The sequence below is a fragment of the Eretmochelys imbricata genome, chromosome 8 (assembly GCF_965152235.1).
Source record: "Eretmochelys imbricata isolate rEreImb1 chromosome 8, rEreImb1.hap1, whole genome shotgun sequence".
In the NCBI taxonomy this organism is placed as follows: domain Eukaryota; kingdom Metazoa; phylum Chordata; order Testudines; family Cheloniidae; genus Eretmochelys; species Eretmochelys imbricata.
In genome coordinates, this window is record NC_135579.1 from 50,547,701 (window position 1) to 50,566,830 (window position 19,130).

Sequence of the window (19,130 nt, forward strand, 5' to 3'; positions counted from 1 at the left end):
GCCCAGACTGCTTACAGTCTAAATAGTCAAGGCAGACACAGGAAAGGCTATTCTCCCCATTTTTGAGAGGGGAAGCTGAGGCACAGAGCGTTTACTGACCTGTCTGAGATCACACGGGGAATCTGTAGACAAGCTGGGGATCCAACCCAGATCGCCAGTATGGTACCTTAACCAGAAGGTTTCCCTTTCCCTCCCCAGCCTCTGCCAGAGCTGGCTGTGAGAACAAGCAAGCCAAGCAGCTGGCTCTTATGGGCTTCCCATGTCATGCCGAGTTGGGGATTGAGTGAGGAGAGTCCAAGTCTGATCAGAAACTGGGGGGGAAAAGTCTTCCTCATTCATTCTCATTCTCTCTCTCTCTCTCTCTCTCTCTCTCTGTTCTGCAGGGACCCCAGCACCCTCTGCGGGGACTGTGCTGAAGATGGTACTTTCAGCCAATATGTGCATGAGGCCTCTTCCCCTCGAGTCTGTGACTCCTCCGGCTACTGGACCCCTGAGGAGGCAGTAGGTAAAGTGCCTTGTCCTCTCTCATTCACAGTGACTGCCACTCCGCTCGGTGGAGATGAGATCATCTGAGACCCAATTTTCCATATCTTTCTGCTCTATCTAAATTTAACAATCCTCTTGGTAGAAGATTGCATAAGGTAAAGCTCAGCTCCCAGGGACCGTACCGGAGATACCAGCAACTTTGGGGTGCAGGGAGCTCATCAGTGTTACTAACAGCTTCCCAGGAGGGTGTTGGAGAGAGAAAAGAGGCACCTGGAAACCTGTTCAGTTGGTCTGATGTCACCAAAAGAAAAACCAGTGTATGGTGCACCCACCTCTTTGGCTTTGGATCAAACCCTATAGGAGCCTTCTCTTGGACTTCCATGGACTTTGATCCAGCCACAGAGAGTGGCATACTCTTCCTGAGGTGTTGGTGAGAATCTCATTTCTTGGATCATTTAGGTCCAAGCAGAGCCCTGGAGAACACAGCGTAGGGAACAGTCCTTCTTCCCCACCAACAGGATGGATGGGATGAACTGATAGGTGTATCCAGTTTCAAGTGTTTATGAGCCAGGGAGGTCAGCTTAAAAAGCACCCTGGGGCAGGTTATCTTGCCCCTGGCCTTGCCTACCAGACAAGTTACAGCATGAATCACACTGGCATGCACGTGCCCCTGGCATAGGAAAGAGCCAAGGGTTTCATGGTGTCACTGGAAACTTCCGCTCGAGACTGGAGCGGGGTGGAAACCTCTCTCGCAATCAGAGAAAGTGACAAATGAGGGGAAAAAAGAGGTTGTGCCAATTTGGTTAAACAGCAGAACGTTTGGAGCGGTTAGCTTCAGCGTTTTCCATTTCCCGGGCTGTCAGGTGGCCGTGTCATCCCTTGCAGATCAGAACTGGCTTTCCCCTTAGCAGATGCTAAATTTTTCTCCACACCAGTGTGCAGTTTTCACCAGTATGTATCAGCTGGGGTGAGAGAGAGAAACAGTTCTGCACAACCTGGGGGATTTTATGGGGACAGTGGCACAAGTCCAGGCCTTGGATAGGCACTAAATAGAACAATTGTTTGTGGCCTTGGGGAAAAATTGGGCGTTTTCAGCAGAGTCTGTAAACTTGAAATTGGTTATGCTCAGCTTCTCTTTCCATGGCTCAGAGCACATCCGTGTTGGTTTCCCTTGCTGACTGCATAGGGCTCAATCCTGAGCAAGCTTTGCTGTCGCTGATGGGGTGGAGGCAAAGGTGGCTCTCGGCCCAGTCTGCTCCAGGGCTGAGATGGGCCCCTGATAAACAGGACTTCCACTAGGGACTATTATGCTGGTGATCCCAAGCCAGCAGACAGCCATGCCCTCTCCTGCCCTTGGCCCACCCCAGAATGCCCCTAATGCTTTACACCACTCCCTGTGACAGAAGAACCGCCAGCTGCCCCTATAGAAAAGCATCAAATTCCTTTTGTGCTGCTTCGCCTAGGAGAATGATCTAATCCCTGACCCCTTCAGCCTTGGAACGTTTGGAGATCAAATAAGAATTCAGAGGCAAACTTGGCAGCATGGGCCCATCTGTACTGATGACACTCAGCCAGCCGGGTGTGCTCCTCTGCTCCTCCTCACTCGAACGCACTCACCTAATAGGGCCATGAGCCCTGCATTGGGATCTGCCTGAAAACTAGTTTCCATAACTTCTCCTCTGTAAGCTTGTGCCTAAGAATGGGAAGGATGGTCCGAACAAAACCTAGCACTAATGCAGGGTGAGAGGTGTCGGCAGTTAACTCATGCTAATTTCTCTCCATCGCAGGTGTATAGTTAGTATGCCAGTGGCACTGAGACCAATCACAGAATCCTGCTTGGTGCAGTCCGTGTCTGTGTGTCCAGGCATGTGTGGGTTTGTGTGTGTGTGCAGGTATACCTGTGTTTCTGACAAAATGAACGCATGTGTCTGCAGGTGTTCCTGTGGATACACAGGTATATAGAGTATGTGTTTGTGCCTGAGGCATTGTACAGTTCTGTGCAAAGGGGGGATGTTTGCACTGACCTGTTTGATAAGATTGGGTCGGGGGTTCCTCTCTTGTGAGAATTTTTGAGATTTTGAACATTTTTCCCCTCCCAGATCAGAACAAAAAGTCAAGAGCTTGAACATTTTTCTGAACCGATTAAACTGAAAAATATTCTGGTTTGGGATTTCAAAACATTTAGATTTGGACCTTTTTTCATTTTTGAAACTTTTTTTAGTATAAATGAAGTTAAATTTTGAAACAAAAAAAGCGGTTTTGAACTGAAAAACTGAAATGTTTTGTTTAGCCAATGGAGAAGTGACCCATTTCAACAATGTCAAAACTCTTTTTCAACTTTTTATTGGTCGCGCAATCCATGGAGACTGGCCATTCCCACAAAACCATTGGTTTTGGTTTCAACAAATGAGCCAAAACCATTTTGTTGAAAAATTCCTAGATACGCATGTTCAGGCCTGTGCAGGCATGCGTGTAGGGTGGGATACATATGTTTGTTTCTTCATGCTGTTAGGGATCTGAGGATTTATGCATGGAGACGCAAGTTTGTTTGATATCTGTATGCTCTGAGACATTTGAGCACACACTGTATGTTGGTGCTTATGTGTGGCTGTGTGCATATGATGGCATCATTGTCTGCACACAGAATAATAGAATCTCAGGGTTGGAAGGGACCTCAGGAAGTCATCTAGTCCAACCCCCTGCTCAAAGCAGGACCAATCCCCAGCTAAATCATCCTAGCCAGGGCTTTGTCAAGCCTGACCTTAACCTCAAAGAAAGGAGATTCCACCACTTCCCAAGGTAACGCATTCCAGTGCTTCACCACCCTCCTAGGGAAAAAGTTTTTCCTAATATCCAACCTAAATCTCCCCCACTGCAACTTGAGATCATTACTCCTTGTTCTGTCATCTGCTACCACTGAGAACAGTCTAGATCCATCTTCTTTAGAACCCCCCTTCAGGTAGTTGAAAGCAGCTATCAAATCCCCCCTCATTCTTCTCTTCTGTAGACTAAATAATCCCAGTTCCCGCTACCTCTCCTCATAAATCATGTGTTCCAGTCTCCTAATCATTTTTTGTTGCCTTCCGCTGGATGCTTTCCAATTTTTCCACATCCTTCTTGTAGTGTGGGGCCCAAAACTGGACACACTACTCCAAATGAGGCCTCACCAATGCCGAATAGAGGGGAACGATCACATCCCTCGATCTGCTGGCAATGCCCCTACTTGTACAGCCCAAAATGCCGTTTGCCTTCTTGGCAACAAGGGCACACTGACTGATATCCAGCTTCTCATCCACTGTAACACTTAGGTCCTTTTCTGCAGAACTGCTGCCTAGCCATTCAGTCCCTAGTCTGTAGCAATGCATAGGATTCTTCTGTCCTAAATGCAGGACTTTGCACTTGTGCTTGTTGAACCTCATCAGATTTCTTTTGGCCCAATCCTCTAATTTGTCTAGGGCCCTCTGTATCCTATCCCCACCCCCCAGCGTATCTATCACTCCTCCCAGTTTAGTGTCATCTGCAAACTTGCTGAGGGTGCAGTCCAGGCCATCTGCCAGATCATTAATGAAGATATTGAACAAAACCAGCCCCAGAACCGACCCTTGGGGCATTCTGCTTGATATTGGTTGCCAGCTAGACATGGAGCCATTGATCACAACCTGTTGAGCCCGACAATCTAGCCAGCTTTCTATCCACCTGATAGTCCATTCATCCAGCTCATACTTCTTTAACTTGCTGGCAAGAATACTGTGGGAGACCATGTCAAAAGCTTTGCTAAAGTCAAGGAATAACATGTCCACTGCTTTCCCCTCATCCATAGAGCCACTTATTTCGTCATAGAAGGCAATTAGATTAATCAGGCATGACTTGCCCTTGGTGAATCCATGCTGACTGTTCCTGATCACTTTCCTCTCCTCTAAGTGCTTCAGAATTGATTCCTTGAGGACCTGCTCCATGACTTTTTCCAGGGACTGAGGTGAGGCTGACTGGCCTGTAGTTCCCCAGATCCTCCTCCTTCCCTTTTTTAAAGATGAGCACTACATTAGCCTCTTTCCAGTCATCCGGGACTTCCCTCGATCGCCATGAGTTTTCAAAGATAATGGCCAATGGCTCTGCAGTCACATCCACCAACTCCTTTAGCACTGTCGGATGCAGCACATCTGGCCCCATGGACTTGTGCTCATCCAGCTTTTCTAAATAGTCCCGAACCACTTTCTTTCTCCACAGAGGGCTGGTCACCTCCTCCCCATGCTGTGCTGCCCAGTGCAGTAGTCAGGGAGCTGACCTTCTTCGTGAAGACAAAGGCAAAAAAAGCATTGAATACATTAGCTTTTTCCACATCCTCTCTCACTAGGTTGCCTCCCTCATTCAGTAAGGGGCCCATACTTTCCTTGACTTTCTTCTTGTTACTAACATACCTGAAGAAACCCTTGTTGTTACTCTTAAAATCTCTTGCCAGTTGCAACTCCAGGTGTGATTTGGCCTTCCTGATGTCATTCCTGCATGCCTGAGCAATATTTTTATAGTCCTCCCTGGTCATTTGTCCAATCTTCCACCTCTTGTAAGCTGCTTTCTGTGTTCAAGATCAGCAAGGATTTCACTGTTAAGCCCAGCTGGTCGCCTGCCATATTATTCTTTCTCCACATCAGGATGGTTTGTTCCTGTAACCTCAATAAGGATTCTTTAAAATATAGCCACTCTCCTGGACTCCTTTCCCCCTCATGTTGTTCTCCCAGGGGATCCTGCCCATCAGTTCCCTGAGGGAGTCAAAGTCTGCTGTTCTGAAGTCCAGGGTCCGTATTCTGCTGCTCTCCTTTCTTCCTTGTGTCAGGATCCTGAACTTGACCATCTCATGGTCACTGCCTCTCAGGTTCCCATCCACTTTTTTTTGCTTCCCCTACTAATTCTTCCTGGTTTGTAAGCAGCAGGTCAAGAAGAGCTCTGCCCCTAGTTGGTTCCTCCAGCACTTGCATCAGGAAATTGTCCCCTACACTTTCCAAAAGCGTCCTGGATTGTCTGTGCACAGCTGTATTGCTCTCCCAGCAGATATCAGGGAGATTGAAGTCTCCCATGAGAACCAGGGCCTGCGATCTAGTAACTTCCGTTAGTTGCTGGAAGAAAGCCTCGTCCACCTCATCCCCCGGTCCAGTGGTCTATAGCAGACTCCCACCACAACATCACCCTTGTTGCTCACGCTTCTAAACTTAACTCAGACTCTCAGGTTTTTCTGCGGTTTCATACCGGAGCTCTGAGCAGTCATACTGCTCCCTTACATACAATGCAACTCCCCCACCTTTTCTGCTCTGCCTGTCCTTCCTGAACAGTTTATATCCATCCATGACAGTACTCCAGTCATGGGATAACTTGGTGAGTTATCCCACCAAGTCTCTGTTGTTCCAATCACATCATAATTCCTTGACTGTGCCAGGACTTCCAGTTCTCCCTGCTTGTTTCCCAGGCTTCTTGCATTTGTGTACAGGCTGTGATGCAGCAGGGAGTGGGGAGTATTGAGCTGGGAATGGGAGACTTCCCTTGAGGGAAGATACCTGAGCCAGGAGGGGGTGGGGGCGAGGTGACACCTTCTGCCCAGGAAACTGGACAAAGGCTGGAGGAGGAGCTCTGGGGAGGCTGGGTGAGATGGCTGGAGCGGGTATCAGTTTGGAGCAGCCTGGGGAAGAGGCAGGAGCCCCAAGGCTGGGGTTTAATCTCCCTGCCCACCAGAAGGACCTGACTGAGGGGTCTGGTTTGTGCCTACAAGCTTTGGTTTGGACTGTGTTCCTGTCATCTCTAATAAACCTTCTGTTTTACTGGCTGGCTGAGAGTCACGGTGAATCACAGGAAGTGGGGGGGGGGGTGGGGGGTGCAGGACCCTGTCTCCCCCAAACTTTGTGACGTAGGCACTTAAGATAACCCGCTGATCGTCCCGCTTTCTCAGTATGAGGCAGGAGTCCTCCCCTCTTGCGCTCTCGTGCTTCTCCCGGTATCTCCCTTCCCCACTTACCTCAGGGCTTTGGTCTCCTTCACACATGTGCGTATGTATCTGTGTTTATATGTGCATACATGGGGGGGCGTTCACCTCAATGTGTGTGCATGTATGTACAGACTATCCTATATCTCTGCTACTGAAATGAACTGCCCTGCTCCTTATAGGGATCTATATTCTCCCCTTGTCTAGGCCCCCCAGATGTGGATCAGCCCTGTGAGCCCAGCCTGCAGGCCTGGAGCCCAGAGCTCCACCTGTACCACATGAACATGACTGTTCCTTGCCCCCAGCCGCATGGTTGTATCCTGGAGCTGCGTTTCCTGCACCCCGTGTACCCGGAGTCTCTTGTACTGTGGACCACCTACCTCTCCACAGACTCGCCCAAGGCCTTGTCTGACATTGAAATCCTGACGGAGCATGGGGAGTCCATTCACCTGGGCCCCCTGGACACTTTCTGCGACACCCCCCTCACTGTTAGGCTCAACGTCAACAGGAAGGTGTCTGGGGTAAAGGTCTACACCTTTGATGAGCGGATGGAGATAGATGCGGCTCTCTTAACCTCCATGCCCCAGAGCCCCCTCTGCTCCAGCTGCAAGCCTGTGAGGTACAGGATCCTGCGGGACCCCCCGTTTGCTAGCGGCTCCCCCATAACGGGGTTGCACATGCACCGAAAGTTCACCGACACGTGAGTAGCAAGATCGGTCCACCAAAGGCCCCAGGGGAGGGGGAGGGATGCTGTTCTAGTTCTCCTGGCTTTTCTGGCTTCTGCATTTGGATTCATTGATGGTTTTTAGGACTCAGCCGCTTTGTGGTGAGCAGTGCCATGAACGCCCAGCCACAGAGTTTGCCCAGAACACCCCATTCCTTATGACAGTTCCGTGACACTAGCATGATACTCACCAGGAAGCTGTTTCCCACTAGAAAGAACTCTTTAACTTTGACACATTTCCCCATCTGTGGGACCAGGGTAATGACTGTGCAAGTCACGTAGGGTAGGGGATAATTTCATGCGATGGCTCACCTAGAGGGAAACATGGCAGGCTCCTCCGATTACTTGCTACAGATCCTCTTTCTATAGCCTCGGCTCGTGGCAATTGTAGAATTGGGGAGAAACCTACCTGTGCTTATGGCTTTGTGCATGTGCCACAGTACGATACATTCTCGTGGCTTGGATATATTGGCACCCTGAATGTTTTATTGATATAGAGACGGGCCATAACCAAAACCTCAGATCCAAATACCCCCAGACTTTGGGGACATGGGAAACTGGAATCTAGATTGGAATTTGCCAAATTATCCCTGTCTGCCTGCCTGGCTAAATTTACATGCTAGTTTTAAACACCCTGAACTTTGAGGGTGTTCAAAGCCCAGATCTGAACTGTGTAGCTTCTTTCCATCTATCCATCCATACCCAGGCCAAGCCATGCAAATTTCATTGAGATTCTGAGGACCATCTCTCCCACTCCTTGCCTCTCTTGTTCCCCTCCACCCCTAACACACACCAGCTTTCCCTTCTTCCCCCTTGTAAAACCCAGGATCCTGTATCTAGAGCATCATCAGGGCCGGGCCAGGGGCAGAGCGGGGTTGAGCACCCCCCAGTAGGAGCAGAAGTAGGCGCCTATGGTTCTGTCACAGTCTGCCTTGTATCCCTCCATGTCTTGTGGCTGTGCAGCTTTGGCCCAGAGCTCTGACCCCAGCAGCCTGCCAACAGGACATAACCCTCATCCTGGCTTTGCCCAACCTGGTTACTACTGGTTTGCAGCCTGGCCTTAGTACCCTTCTAGCCCCAGATTCATCCCAAAATCTTCCTACTGTAAGAACCAGCCCCTGTCACTGGACCCTCCCAGAGAAAGTGTTAGGTTTGCAGTCTCTCCAGAGACACCAATCTGTTAGCTTTCTAGAAGCACACAAGTTTAGAAAAGTTTCATCCTACTGGGGAAAATAGAAAGGAACATAAACTCTGGCAAGCCAAGTATAAAAGGCCGAAAAAGAATTTGAAGAGCAACTAGCAAAAGACACACAAACTAACTGAATTTTTTTAATGTACATCAGAAGCAGAAAGCCTCCCAAACAATCAGTGCGGCCACTGGACGATCAAGGTGGTAAAGGAGCACTCAAGGAAAACAAGGCTGTTGTGGAGAAGCAAAATGATTTTTTTGCATCAGTCTTTAATGCAGAGGCCATGAAGGAGTTTTCCACACCTGAGCCATTCTTTTTAGGTGAAAAATCTGAGGAACTGTCCCAGATTGAGGTGTCAATAGAGGAGGTTTTGGAACAATCTGATCAATTTAAACAGTAATAAGTCACCAGAACTAGAAGGTATTCACCCAAGAGTTCTAAAGGAACTTGGATATGAAACTGCAGAACTACTAACTGTGGTACGTAACTTATTGTTTAAATCAGCCTCTGTACCAGATGACTGAAGGATAACTAATGTAACACTTATTTTTAAAAATAAGGCTCCAGAGGTGAACCTGGCAATTCCAGGCCAGCTAGCTTAACTTCAGTTGCAGGCAAATTGGTTGAAACTTGACACTATAGCAACCTTTGGTCTGTGGACCCCTGGGGGGCTGCAGACTAAGTCTAAGATTTCCAAAGAGGTCCGCATCTCCATTTGAAATTTTTTAGGGGCCCATAAATGAAAAAGGATGAAAACCACTGACATAGAAGAACATGGTATGTTGGGGAAGAGGCAACATGGCTTTTGTAGAGGGTAATCATAATCATGCCTCACCTTTGGATTTTCTTTGTCTTGCAAGTCAGGAAGGCCTCTTGGGGATTCAGTCCTCTGTCTCTCTGGGGTGCAGGATCTATCTTCATTCTCTGTCTCTTGAGCTCAGGAACCCCTCCCACCCCCAGGTTTAGCTCAATAGTTTTGAATACTGCTAATATGTAAATTGAGGCACACTGACATGCCTTTGCCTAGGCCACACCTTTTTATCACCTTTGCCTAGGCTCGGCTGTCTGATCTTCAACATGTTCTGGTAACATCATACAGAGGGAATTCATAACTTCACATGTAACGTTAACACATGAATTTCACAATGATAGTCATAACCTGCACGTTATTAGCTTTCACGTGGTACCTTACACAACACCTTTTGGATAAATAGCATGACGACAAAGGTTTGGGTGCAGTGAGTTGGTTGGGTCTGAAGATAGACAGTGCACCCTGTGCCAGTGGGCATTAACGGCTCCTAGGGTCACACTTAGGTTTGGGATTGTTCCTATAGAGCTCTTAGCCTGCTTAGTACAAATACACCATTTAAAAATTCTTTTAACATTTTATTAAAGATCCAGAGAGGAAGGAAAAACAGTGAAAGTATTTGAAATGTGAAGTATCGAGTACGGCTTTTATTTTATCAACAGATTTTTTTTTTTCCCTTTTCCTTTAGTTGGAGAGTTTTTTAGAAGGGAAAAACTCCCTTGTTTGACAGTCTCTTAGTTGGTATCAGATAGTTATCACTGCCCTTTGGGGGAAAAGAGAAGTAGGTAGTTGAAAATGACTGGAGCTGTTGTTAAAATCCAATCCTGTTGCATCCCAAGTGATGTTGGAGATTCAGCTGGAACCAGTAGAGGCATTGATGTTTTCTGGAGCCCTCTCTCTGGCCTGGCCTGGCCTGGCCTGGTCAGGACATCTCTCAGGATTAGGATGACAAAGACCCAGAGTCCCAGGAGATGGTGCATGTGGCAGCCATGACTATGAAGCTTGTGTCAGTAGCCTCCATCTTTTTAATTTTCTTTCCCCCAGTCTTTCTTTTAAGGACCCACAAAGGGAATGGTGGGTGGAATAGCCCATGTCCCCAGTATTTTGCCCACAATTAGGCCTAATATCATCTGACACTTCAGTTTTTATTTATTAATTTCCAGTTCCACATTTTCTGTTTTTACCAAGCATGATTTCAACATGGTCCTTGAATTATATCAATGTGGCCCTTTTTTGTTTGGACTAATTTGGTTCTCTTGCACCTGTTTACAACACTTGTTACTGAAAGCAACTTGACCTATTTTTCATTAACATTTGTTGTTATAGGTCATTGTATTACTTAATAAACTTTGATATACTCTTTACAACTGAGCTACAATTAGGGTAAATTCATCAGCCAATTATTGCAACACTTCCTACCTATCAGGGTAGCATCCACAGGACCGTTACCTTTCCATTCTGCTTAGATACAACACATGCTTTTTATAACCTCTAGCATCCCCTTTGCCTCTTATGAATCCACTGGAAATGGCCACATACAGACCTATGTTTCCCACATGGTATTTGTTCTCTCCGAGTTTGTTTCATTCCTCTGTGTTTTTGCAGGGATGTCACACCAGGCCAATTGTACCGGTACCAGGTGCAGGCCATGGCTGGGGCAGCTGTGGGAGAACCCTCTCCACCTTTGATCCATACCCAGGGCACTCCCTATTGTGGAGACGGAAAAGTGACCATGTAAGTACTGAATGTTTGGGAGATGTTTTTAAAGCCGTTCGGTCTAGTAGAGTAGATTCAAAGGTAAACAGAAGACCTGATCCTTCTCTCCATGACACCGGATTTATGCTAGCATAACTCGTCTCAAGTCAGTGGTGCCAAACCATTACTAAAGAATGAAGGTTCAAACCCAAAGTGTTTTGCAAAATCTAATGCTTCTTAGAAGGTAAAGATGGGCCTTGCGAGGTGCGGAGTTTGGATCTGGATTCTGATCTGAACTTCCCCAAAGTCAGGGGGTGCTTGGTCCAATGCTTAGGCCAGAACCAATCTCTATAAAGTGTCACAGATTTTTAAACCCCAAAAGGAGCATTCTGATCATCTAGTCTGGCCTCCTGCATAGATCAGGCCAGAGAACTTCACCCAATGATTCTGCATTGTGTCCAGTAACTTGTGGCTCTCTGCTAGAGCATATATTTTAGAATGACATCCAATCTCGATTTAAAGATCCCAAATGATGGGGAAACTTACAGCATCCCCTGGTTAAGTTCGTCTAATTGTTAACTGTCCTCTCTGGTAAAAATTTGTATCATGTTTCCAGTCTGAATTTTTCTGACTTCAACTTGGTGATAAGTGCATGAGACCCAACAGGGGAAACTGGCTAAAAGGTCCAGATCCTCAGCTGGTGTAATTCAGCATAGCTTCGTTGACTTCATTGCTGATTTACTACAGTTAAGGGTCTGGCATCTGGGCCTCTGGAGAGTGAATCACCACTTTAGTTCCACTGTCCAGGCTGAGTGAAGTTGAAAAAACTGAACAAGCAACGTAAATGGGAGGCAAGTAGTGCAGATTTGTGATAGGCTTTTAACGAGACTGATCTAAAGGGCAGCTGGGAACACAGCTTAGGAAGTCTTGTTTAGTAAACAATTTTAAACCTTCGGGTAATAACAGTGAGTCAAAGTCAAGAGAGTGGATAGGCAAGATTGATTTTTCTCGTTGTGCATCTTTGTGTATGAAGAGTGTCTGAAGCAAAGTTGCTTGAATATTTGAAGTTTTGAGTGTGAAGGTGTGTGTGTGCGTGTGTGGGTGGGTGCGTGCACACATGAGAATAAACCTGAATTCACCTAAGCATATAATTTTTCCCTATTTTTGCTATCAGATCAGCTTTTTGCAGAACACTGACAGATGCTGCTTGTGAAAATTGCTTGTGGTTTTCTCATGAAATGTAGCATGTGGCTATTGCTTCCCCCCCTCACTCACTAAACTCATCCCTATCCCTTACCCCACCTTGACTTGTCCAACTCCCAGTGGAAAAACTGACTATTCACATCTGACATCACTGGCAGCTCTTCTTCTCTCACACAGGCTTGGTAGTTGCACTTGCTTCCACGCTGAGTTCCCCAAGGAAGATGATGGTGGGGTGGGGCCTCTTTTCTCCCACTCTGGCTTTCTCAACTCCTTCCTCACCTGATGAGTCAGACTCTTCTCTCCCTCCATGTAGCTGGCATCCCATGATTCCTCCCGTGAAATCTGTCTTGAGGGTTGTCCTTAAACATGGGATCCTGACCCTTATGGAGCTGAAAAGCTTGAAGGGCAGCTAGTCAAGAGGGCGTTAACATTTCTTGCCGATGGTCTCTTAGGAGCTTGGAAGAGGAGTGCGATGATGGAGACCTGTTAGATGGAGATGGCTGCTCTGGGAAGTGTAAAAAGGAAAAAGGCTTCAACTGTGTTGGTAAGTCATGTGCTGAGTCAGCCCATTCCTTCTCTCCTTGGCCACCCCCTTTTTGGGCCACGATGACCACCCAGGGGAAGGGTATAGTTTTTTCTCCTGCTGTAACATCCCTGTGGTGGGCTGTCCTGTCTGCCAGGACCCTCTTCAGGGATCTGCCCCCAGCAGAAGCATTGTAGACACTAAACTTCTAGTCTTTGACCTCTCTACAGGAGAGCCGAGCCTCTGTTATGTTCACGAGGGGGATGGAGTGTGTGAGCCCTTCGAGAGGAGAAGTAGCATCCAGGACTGTGGCCTCTACACTCCCAAAGGGTACATGGATCAGTGGGCAGCACAGGCCTACACCTCCCACCAGGACAAGAAGTCATGTCCTGTTTCCATGGTGACCGGAGAGCCTGTTGTGAAGGTGAGGCTAGGCATTTCCTTGTACAGGGGCAGTCCCAAACCTGATGTGATCTCCAGTGTCCTTGCCTTTCCTGTCCCTCCCTATGGAGCACCTATTCCCAAAGGCCTATGTGACTCAGTCCTCCCAGCAGAGCAGCTTTCACGCATCAGGCAGCTTAAAATCAGCCATATAAACTTGAAAAGAAAATCCAGACAACAATCCTGGCATTGCCATGACATGCTGAGCTTAGCTGTCAGTCGCACTGCATGGGGCCTTTCCAAAAGACAACACCTCACCAAGGGAAAGGCTGTTTAAGAAACCCCCAGCACTGTTAACCCTTAGCATTCACTGCCACAAGGTTGCATTGTGGCCAGAAGCTTTACAAAGGATCAGAAGGGCTGAAGTTAGAAGTGCGCACAGTCCTTACTTGGGATGGGCCAGAGCCGTTGGGCTGGTCCTCTGTGCGGGGGTGAATTTCACCCTGATATGAATAGGCAGCACGTCATTGTTACACCAGATATGATGAGAAATTATGGCCCTGATCCAGCAAGCATTTAAGTACGTGCATAACTTTAAGCTCACGAGTTATCCCATTGCAGTCATAAAAATTAACATGGGCCTAAATGCGCTTAGGATCAGGGTGTGAAAGGATATAAACCCTCATGCTTCAGAACATATGCCCACCACTTAGTGTCGGAAGCCCCTTGAAGTTAGTGGGCATCTTTCCACTGACTTCAATGGGCTATGGATCAGTGCTGAACAGCCTGGGAGAAATGTTTCCTGTGGGCGTGTTTGTGCATACTTCTCATTGCATCTTCATCCGAAACATTTGGTGCTGGTCTTTGTCTGAAATGGGATGCTCTCCTAGATGGACCTGGTGTCGTCTGGAAGTTCCTATAGCTCTGTGCGCCATCCTCTTAAATAATATATCATTTTAGTTTGTAAAGTAAGCTCTTAGAGACATGGTCCCTCTCTGCATATGCCATTGCTCTGGATAGAGGCTGTGTGGCCCAGTGGATGGTGCACTGGACTGGGACTCAGGAGACTTGGGTTCTATTCCTGCTTTATCTGCTGGGGGACCTTGGGCAAGTCACTTCACAGCTTTGTGCCTCAGTTTCCTCATCTCTAAAATAATAAAATTAATGACACTGACCTCCTTTGTAGATCACTGCCTTGTGATCAACTGATGAGAAATGCAATAGAGCTAGGTGTTATTATTACATCTGTCTGTACAGTGCTTTGTACCTTTTTGGTGCAATAATTGTCATCAACCCAATAAGGAATTGAGATAAATTAGCAACATCATATCAATATTTCATACAAAGAGGCTAAGAAAGGGGAACAGGGAGCATGGAGAAAAGTGCAAATATTGTAGCCATTTGTGTGTGCGCTTCTCTGGCCAGTCTTGGTACAGTGGACAATCTTGAGACCCCTTGTTCCAGAGGAATCAAGATTTCAAGGGCCAGGTTCTCATCTGGTGTAAATCTGTGTGGATCCACAGGACTATACTGATTTATGCCAGTTGAGGATCTGACCCTGTATATTATTCGGAACGTTTTTTCTTCTAGACTATTGAGCACAAGTCTCAGCTGATGTAAATTGGGATCCCTGTGCTGAAATCAGTGGATTTGTGCTCATTTACACTGAGCTAGCTCATAGTTTTTCCCTCAATCCCACAGGTACCCTGAAATATTCTTTATTCAAGCAGGTGACTTCTGTCACCCCTTCCCTTCTGCTCTGGTTAATGCTGTGGTGCCTCTTTCCTGGTGGGCATGTAGGAGGCTGGTAGTTCTCTCCCTCTCTTCCCCTTCATGCCCGCTGCTGCTGGGGCTGAAAATCTCTCCTTTCCAGGTGTGCACATCCTACCTTAAAGATATGCCAGAGCATCATTCCCTTGCTACTTGGTTCCCTTGCACCACCAGCCGCGATGATGCTCAGGTTGCCGATGGGGAGAAAACACCCTTGGATGATAGAGTTTGGCTCAAAGTAAGTGGCATTGGGCACCTGGGCTTAACAGGAAGGCTACTTTGTAGGGTGGGGAGGGCTTTCCTATCCTTGTCCCACACTTTCAGGGATAAAGCCAATTCTTTCCCTTCCCCCTCTCCTGGAGTAATGAAGAGCTCTCCCTCAGCTGGGTCACAAACTGATCAGCTACAGCCAGGCATTCTACAGATGAGTCATAGCAACTGAAAGCCAATGACAGGCACGTGTATCACTCATTTTATCCCCATTAGTGTATGGATCACCACGGCGGGGGAGACTGAACCCTACGCAGTGTTCTGTAAATGAAAAAGCCATTGCCAGGCAAATACAGGAACTCCTCGCTTAACATTGTAGTTGTTCCTGAAAAATGCTACTTTTAAGCGAATCCAATTTCCCCATAAGAATTAATGTAAATAGGGGGGTTGGGTTCCAGGGACACTCTTTTCACCAGACAAGACTATATATATTTTTATACACACACACACACACACACACACACACACTCTGTAGGTTTTAAACAAACAATTTAATACTGTACACAGCAATGATGATTGTGAAGCTTGGTTGAGGTGGTGAAGTCAGAGGATGGGATATTTCCCAGCAAATGCCTTACTGCTAAATGACAGGTTTCAGAGTAGCAGTCGTGTTAGTCTGTATCCACAAAAAGAAAGAGTACTGGTGGCACCTTAGACTAACCAATTTATTTGAGCATCAGCTTTCGTGAGCTACATCCAATGAAGTGAGCTGTAGCTCACAAAAGCTTAGGCTCAAATAAATTGGTTAGTCTCTAAGGTGCCACAAGTCCTCCTTTTCTTTTTACTGCTAAATGATGAACTAGCACTCAACTGAGCCCTTAAGTGTTAACAAGTTGTTAATTTAGCCTCACATTCAACAAGGCAGCATGAATGGAGGGAGGGGAGACAGCATGGCAGAGAGACAGACACACACACTCTCTGTGTGTGAGAGAGAGAGAGAGAGAGATGTGCCCATTGCCCCTTTAAGTACATTGACCGCACTCGAATTGCCTTTTTAAGTAGGTTTCAGAGTAACAGCTGTGTTAGTCTGTATTCGCAACCAATTTATTTGAGCATGAGCTTTCGTGAGCTACAGCTCACTTCATCAGATGTATACTGTGGAAACTGCAGGGAGGAGGTATTGTTTCATATTCTCTGTGTATATATAAAGTCTGCTGCAGTTTCCACGGTATACATCTGATGAAGTGAGCTGTAGCTCACAAAAGCTCATGCTCAAATAAATTGGTTAGTCTCTAAGGTGCCACAAGTACTCCTTTTCTTTTTAAGTAGATCAGCAAGTTGAGACCGCAGCTGCTGCCAGCAAGCTCCCTCCCTCCTGAGTCCTGTCGTGCTTCTTTCCTCCCCCCCAACTCTATGAAGATAAGGTTCAGGAGCAGGGGGAGGGGGACACCCTGATACTAGCACCCCTCTTCTCTTGCCCCCCGCACAGCAAGCAGGAGGCTCCCAGAAGCAGCTCCAAGGCAGGGGGCAGGAGCAGCACATGGCAGTGGGGGGAAGGACAGCTGAACTGCCCAGCAATTGATAGCCTGCTGGGTAGCTCCTGCACAGGGAACTTAAGGGAGCAGGGAGCTGATGGGAGGGGGAGAGGGCTGCTGGTCCACTCTGGTTCCAAGCCCCCACCACTAGCTCCAAAGGGCTGCTCTTTCTGCAAGTGGTAGACAAAGCAGGCGGCTGCCAAGCAATGTTATAAGGGAACATTGCGCAATTTTAAACAAGCATGTTCTCTAATTGATCAGCAACGAAACAACCTTAACAGGGACAACTTTAGGTGAGGAGTTACTGTACCAAGAGGCGTTATTTGAGATTTTACTGTTAGCCTTCAAGGGCACCTTCAATATCACCCTTGCTGCTGCTGTTCTGCTTTAGCTCAGTTTTCACTCACTTTGCACTGGCGTAAATGACTGCACAAGGGGCAGTGTGATCCCAAGGCCTTAGGGCCAGTCTCTTCTGGGAGGTGAGAAGGCTGGCCTGGAATTCCTGACCATGCCTACAGACATGTTTTAGAGGGTGGGAGTCAGGGCCTTTCTGACCTGGCATCTGAGACTGTCCCACAATTGCATTGGCCTCAACTCCACCAGGGAGAGTAAAACCTGGGTTTTAATCACATAAGGAGGACATAAGTAGAAGAGACACAGGGAGCTGATATGTCCATTAGGAAGATGCAGTTCATACAGTGCTGATTTTCTGATTGTAACCACAGTTTAATTTTATGTGGCTGCTGCCTTCTATTATTGGGAGGTTGTTATTTCTCTTTGCTCTTTCTGTACAGTTTATATGGGGCATGTTGCCCTGTTTAGTCCTAGATTGTCTGTAATTACCTTTTTGTTAAGGCACTTGGGAGACTTAATGCATCATTAATCATTGGTCAATAAACAGTGTTATTACCTTTCTGTTCCTAATACGCCTGTATCCCTACGTCAGACTATCAGGGTTGGAAGGGACCTCAGGAGGTCATCTAATCCAACCCCCTATGCATCTACAGAGAATTCTACCTACATAGCCTTCATTCTCTTCTGTCTATATCTCTTGGACCTTCCCTCTGGGTTCCCTACTGTGCTTATGCCAGGGCAAAGGCCCTCCCTTTTTTCCTTTACTCACAAGAAAGAGGAAAGCCCCCTCTTTGTACTGCCTTGATGGAGGCTCGCTTTCCACTTCTCACCAGGATTAACTCATGTTCCAGTGCATTATGAAAGACTTTCATTACTGGCTCCACACACTCATTTTAGGTGTGCTATTATTTTCCACCCATAAAATTATTTATGGGCTAGTAATAAATATGCCCATGTTCTTTCTCTTTTATAGTGTTTGCCAGATTGGTCTGGGAAGCAGGTTTCTTTTTCATACATGTATGAAAAAACACACTCTCCCATACAAATATAGCTGTTTACACACACATCTCAGTAAAACATGCATACACCTCCACTCACAGGACTATTTTAATGCTCCATGTCCCATGCTTTAAAAGAGCAATCACATTGCTCATTAGGTACAGGCTTCCAGTTGTATGGAATGAAACATTTTCAACAGGTGGCACTAAAGGGCAAAGAAATCATTGTGCCCCTACATGAAGGCACAGATGTAAGTGGGGGTGGCCATCTGCTGAAGAATGCAAATGTCTGTTCAACATAACTAGCCTCCCATAGTGCACCTGAGAAGAGCTGGTATACTTGCAGATATGAGTTATTCTGATTTATGGAGGAGCACTTTCCAGTGGCAGTGCTTTGTTCTCTATTTCCTAAACATCAGATTCAAGGAAGATTTGGAGTCATGGCAGAATGTAACAAGCAGGAAATTAAGCAAAAGAAAAAAAATTAAAATATAGCCAACTGCAGCTCAATCCATAATAAGAAAAAGGAAGCACACACAGGGAATACTTAGTGAGATAAGCCAGATACTGCAGTGTTAGGGTTCCCTCCCCATTCAGAACTCTGGGGTATAGATGTGGGGACCTGCATGAAAGACCCCCTAAGCTTATTTCTACCAGCTTAGGTTAAAACTTCCCCAAGGCACAAATTACTTCTTGGCCTTGGACGGTATTCACTGCCACCACCAAGTGAGTTAGACAAAGATTTAAGGAAAAGAACCACTTGGAGTTCCTGTTCCCCAAAATATTCCCCCCCAAGTCCCTCACCCCCCCCAGATTTAAAAGTGTTTTCTTTCCCCATTGGTCCTTCTGGTCAGGTGCCAATCAGGTTAATTGAACTGATTAACCTCTTATAGGTAAGGGGATTCTGTAGCTCTGGCCAAGAGGAATTTTATTTTACTGCATACATAAAGGTTGTTACCCTTCCCCTTATATTTATGACATGCAGTTTTAATTCAGAAACAGATTTTGCCAAGTGCCTGCACAGGGGAGCAGTGGGGAGGGATGGAATAAGGAGCATCCCCCAAATTGGCACAAGCTGATGATCTGGCCCTCACAAATTAGTTTGGGATGAGAGCTTGATATTGAGGTGCTTATCCATACTACCCAAGCTTCTTGCATGTGCAGAACTGGAACTCTCCATGGTAATGTGCTTCCTGCTTTGGAGCAGGCTGTGGTGCTGACAGGATTGACCTTCAGGGTGTCTCAGGGCTTCCAGTCCTGGACAGGAGGTGGAAATACAACAAGG

The 19,130-nt window shown here is 46.8% G+C and overlaps 1 protein-coding gene across 1 annotated transcript in view; it reads left to right on the forward strand.

Annotated features, from left to right (window-relative positions):
• Positions 1-19,130, forward strand: part of PAPPA2 (pappalysin 2) — a 170,531-nt gene that overhangs the window by 68,795 nt on the left and 82,606 nt on the right. Inside the window, exons 6-10 of the mRNA XM_077825344.1 lie at positions 384-505; positions 6,662-7,154; positions 10,782-10,910; positions 12,527-12,618; positions 12,828-13,021. Coding sequence (XP_077681470.1) covers positions 384-505; positions 6,662-7,154; positions 10,782-10,910; positions 12,527-12,618; positions 12,828-13,021 — 1,030 coding nt within the window. The remainder of the gene's footprint in view (positions 1-383; positions 506-6,661; positions 7,155-10,781; positions 10,911-12,526; positions 12,619-12,827; positions 13,022-19,130) is intronic.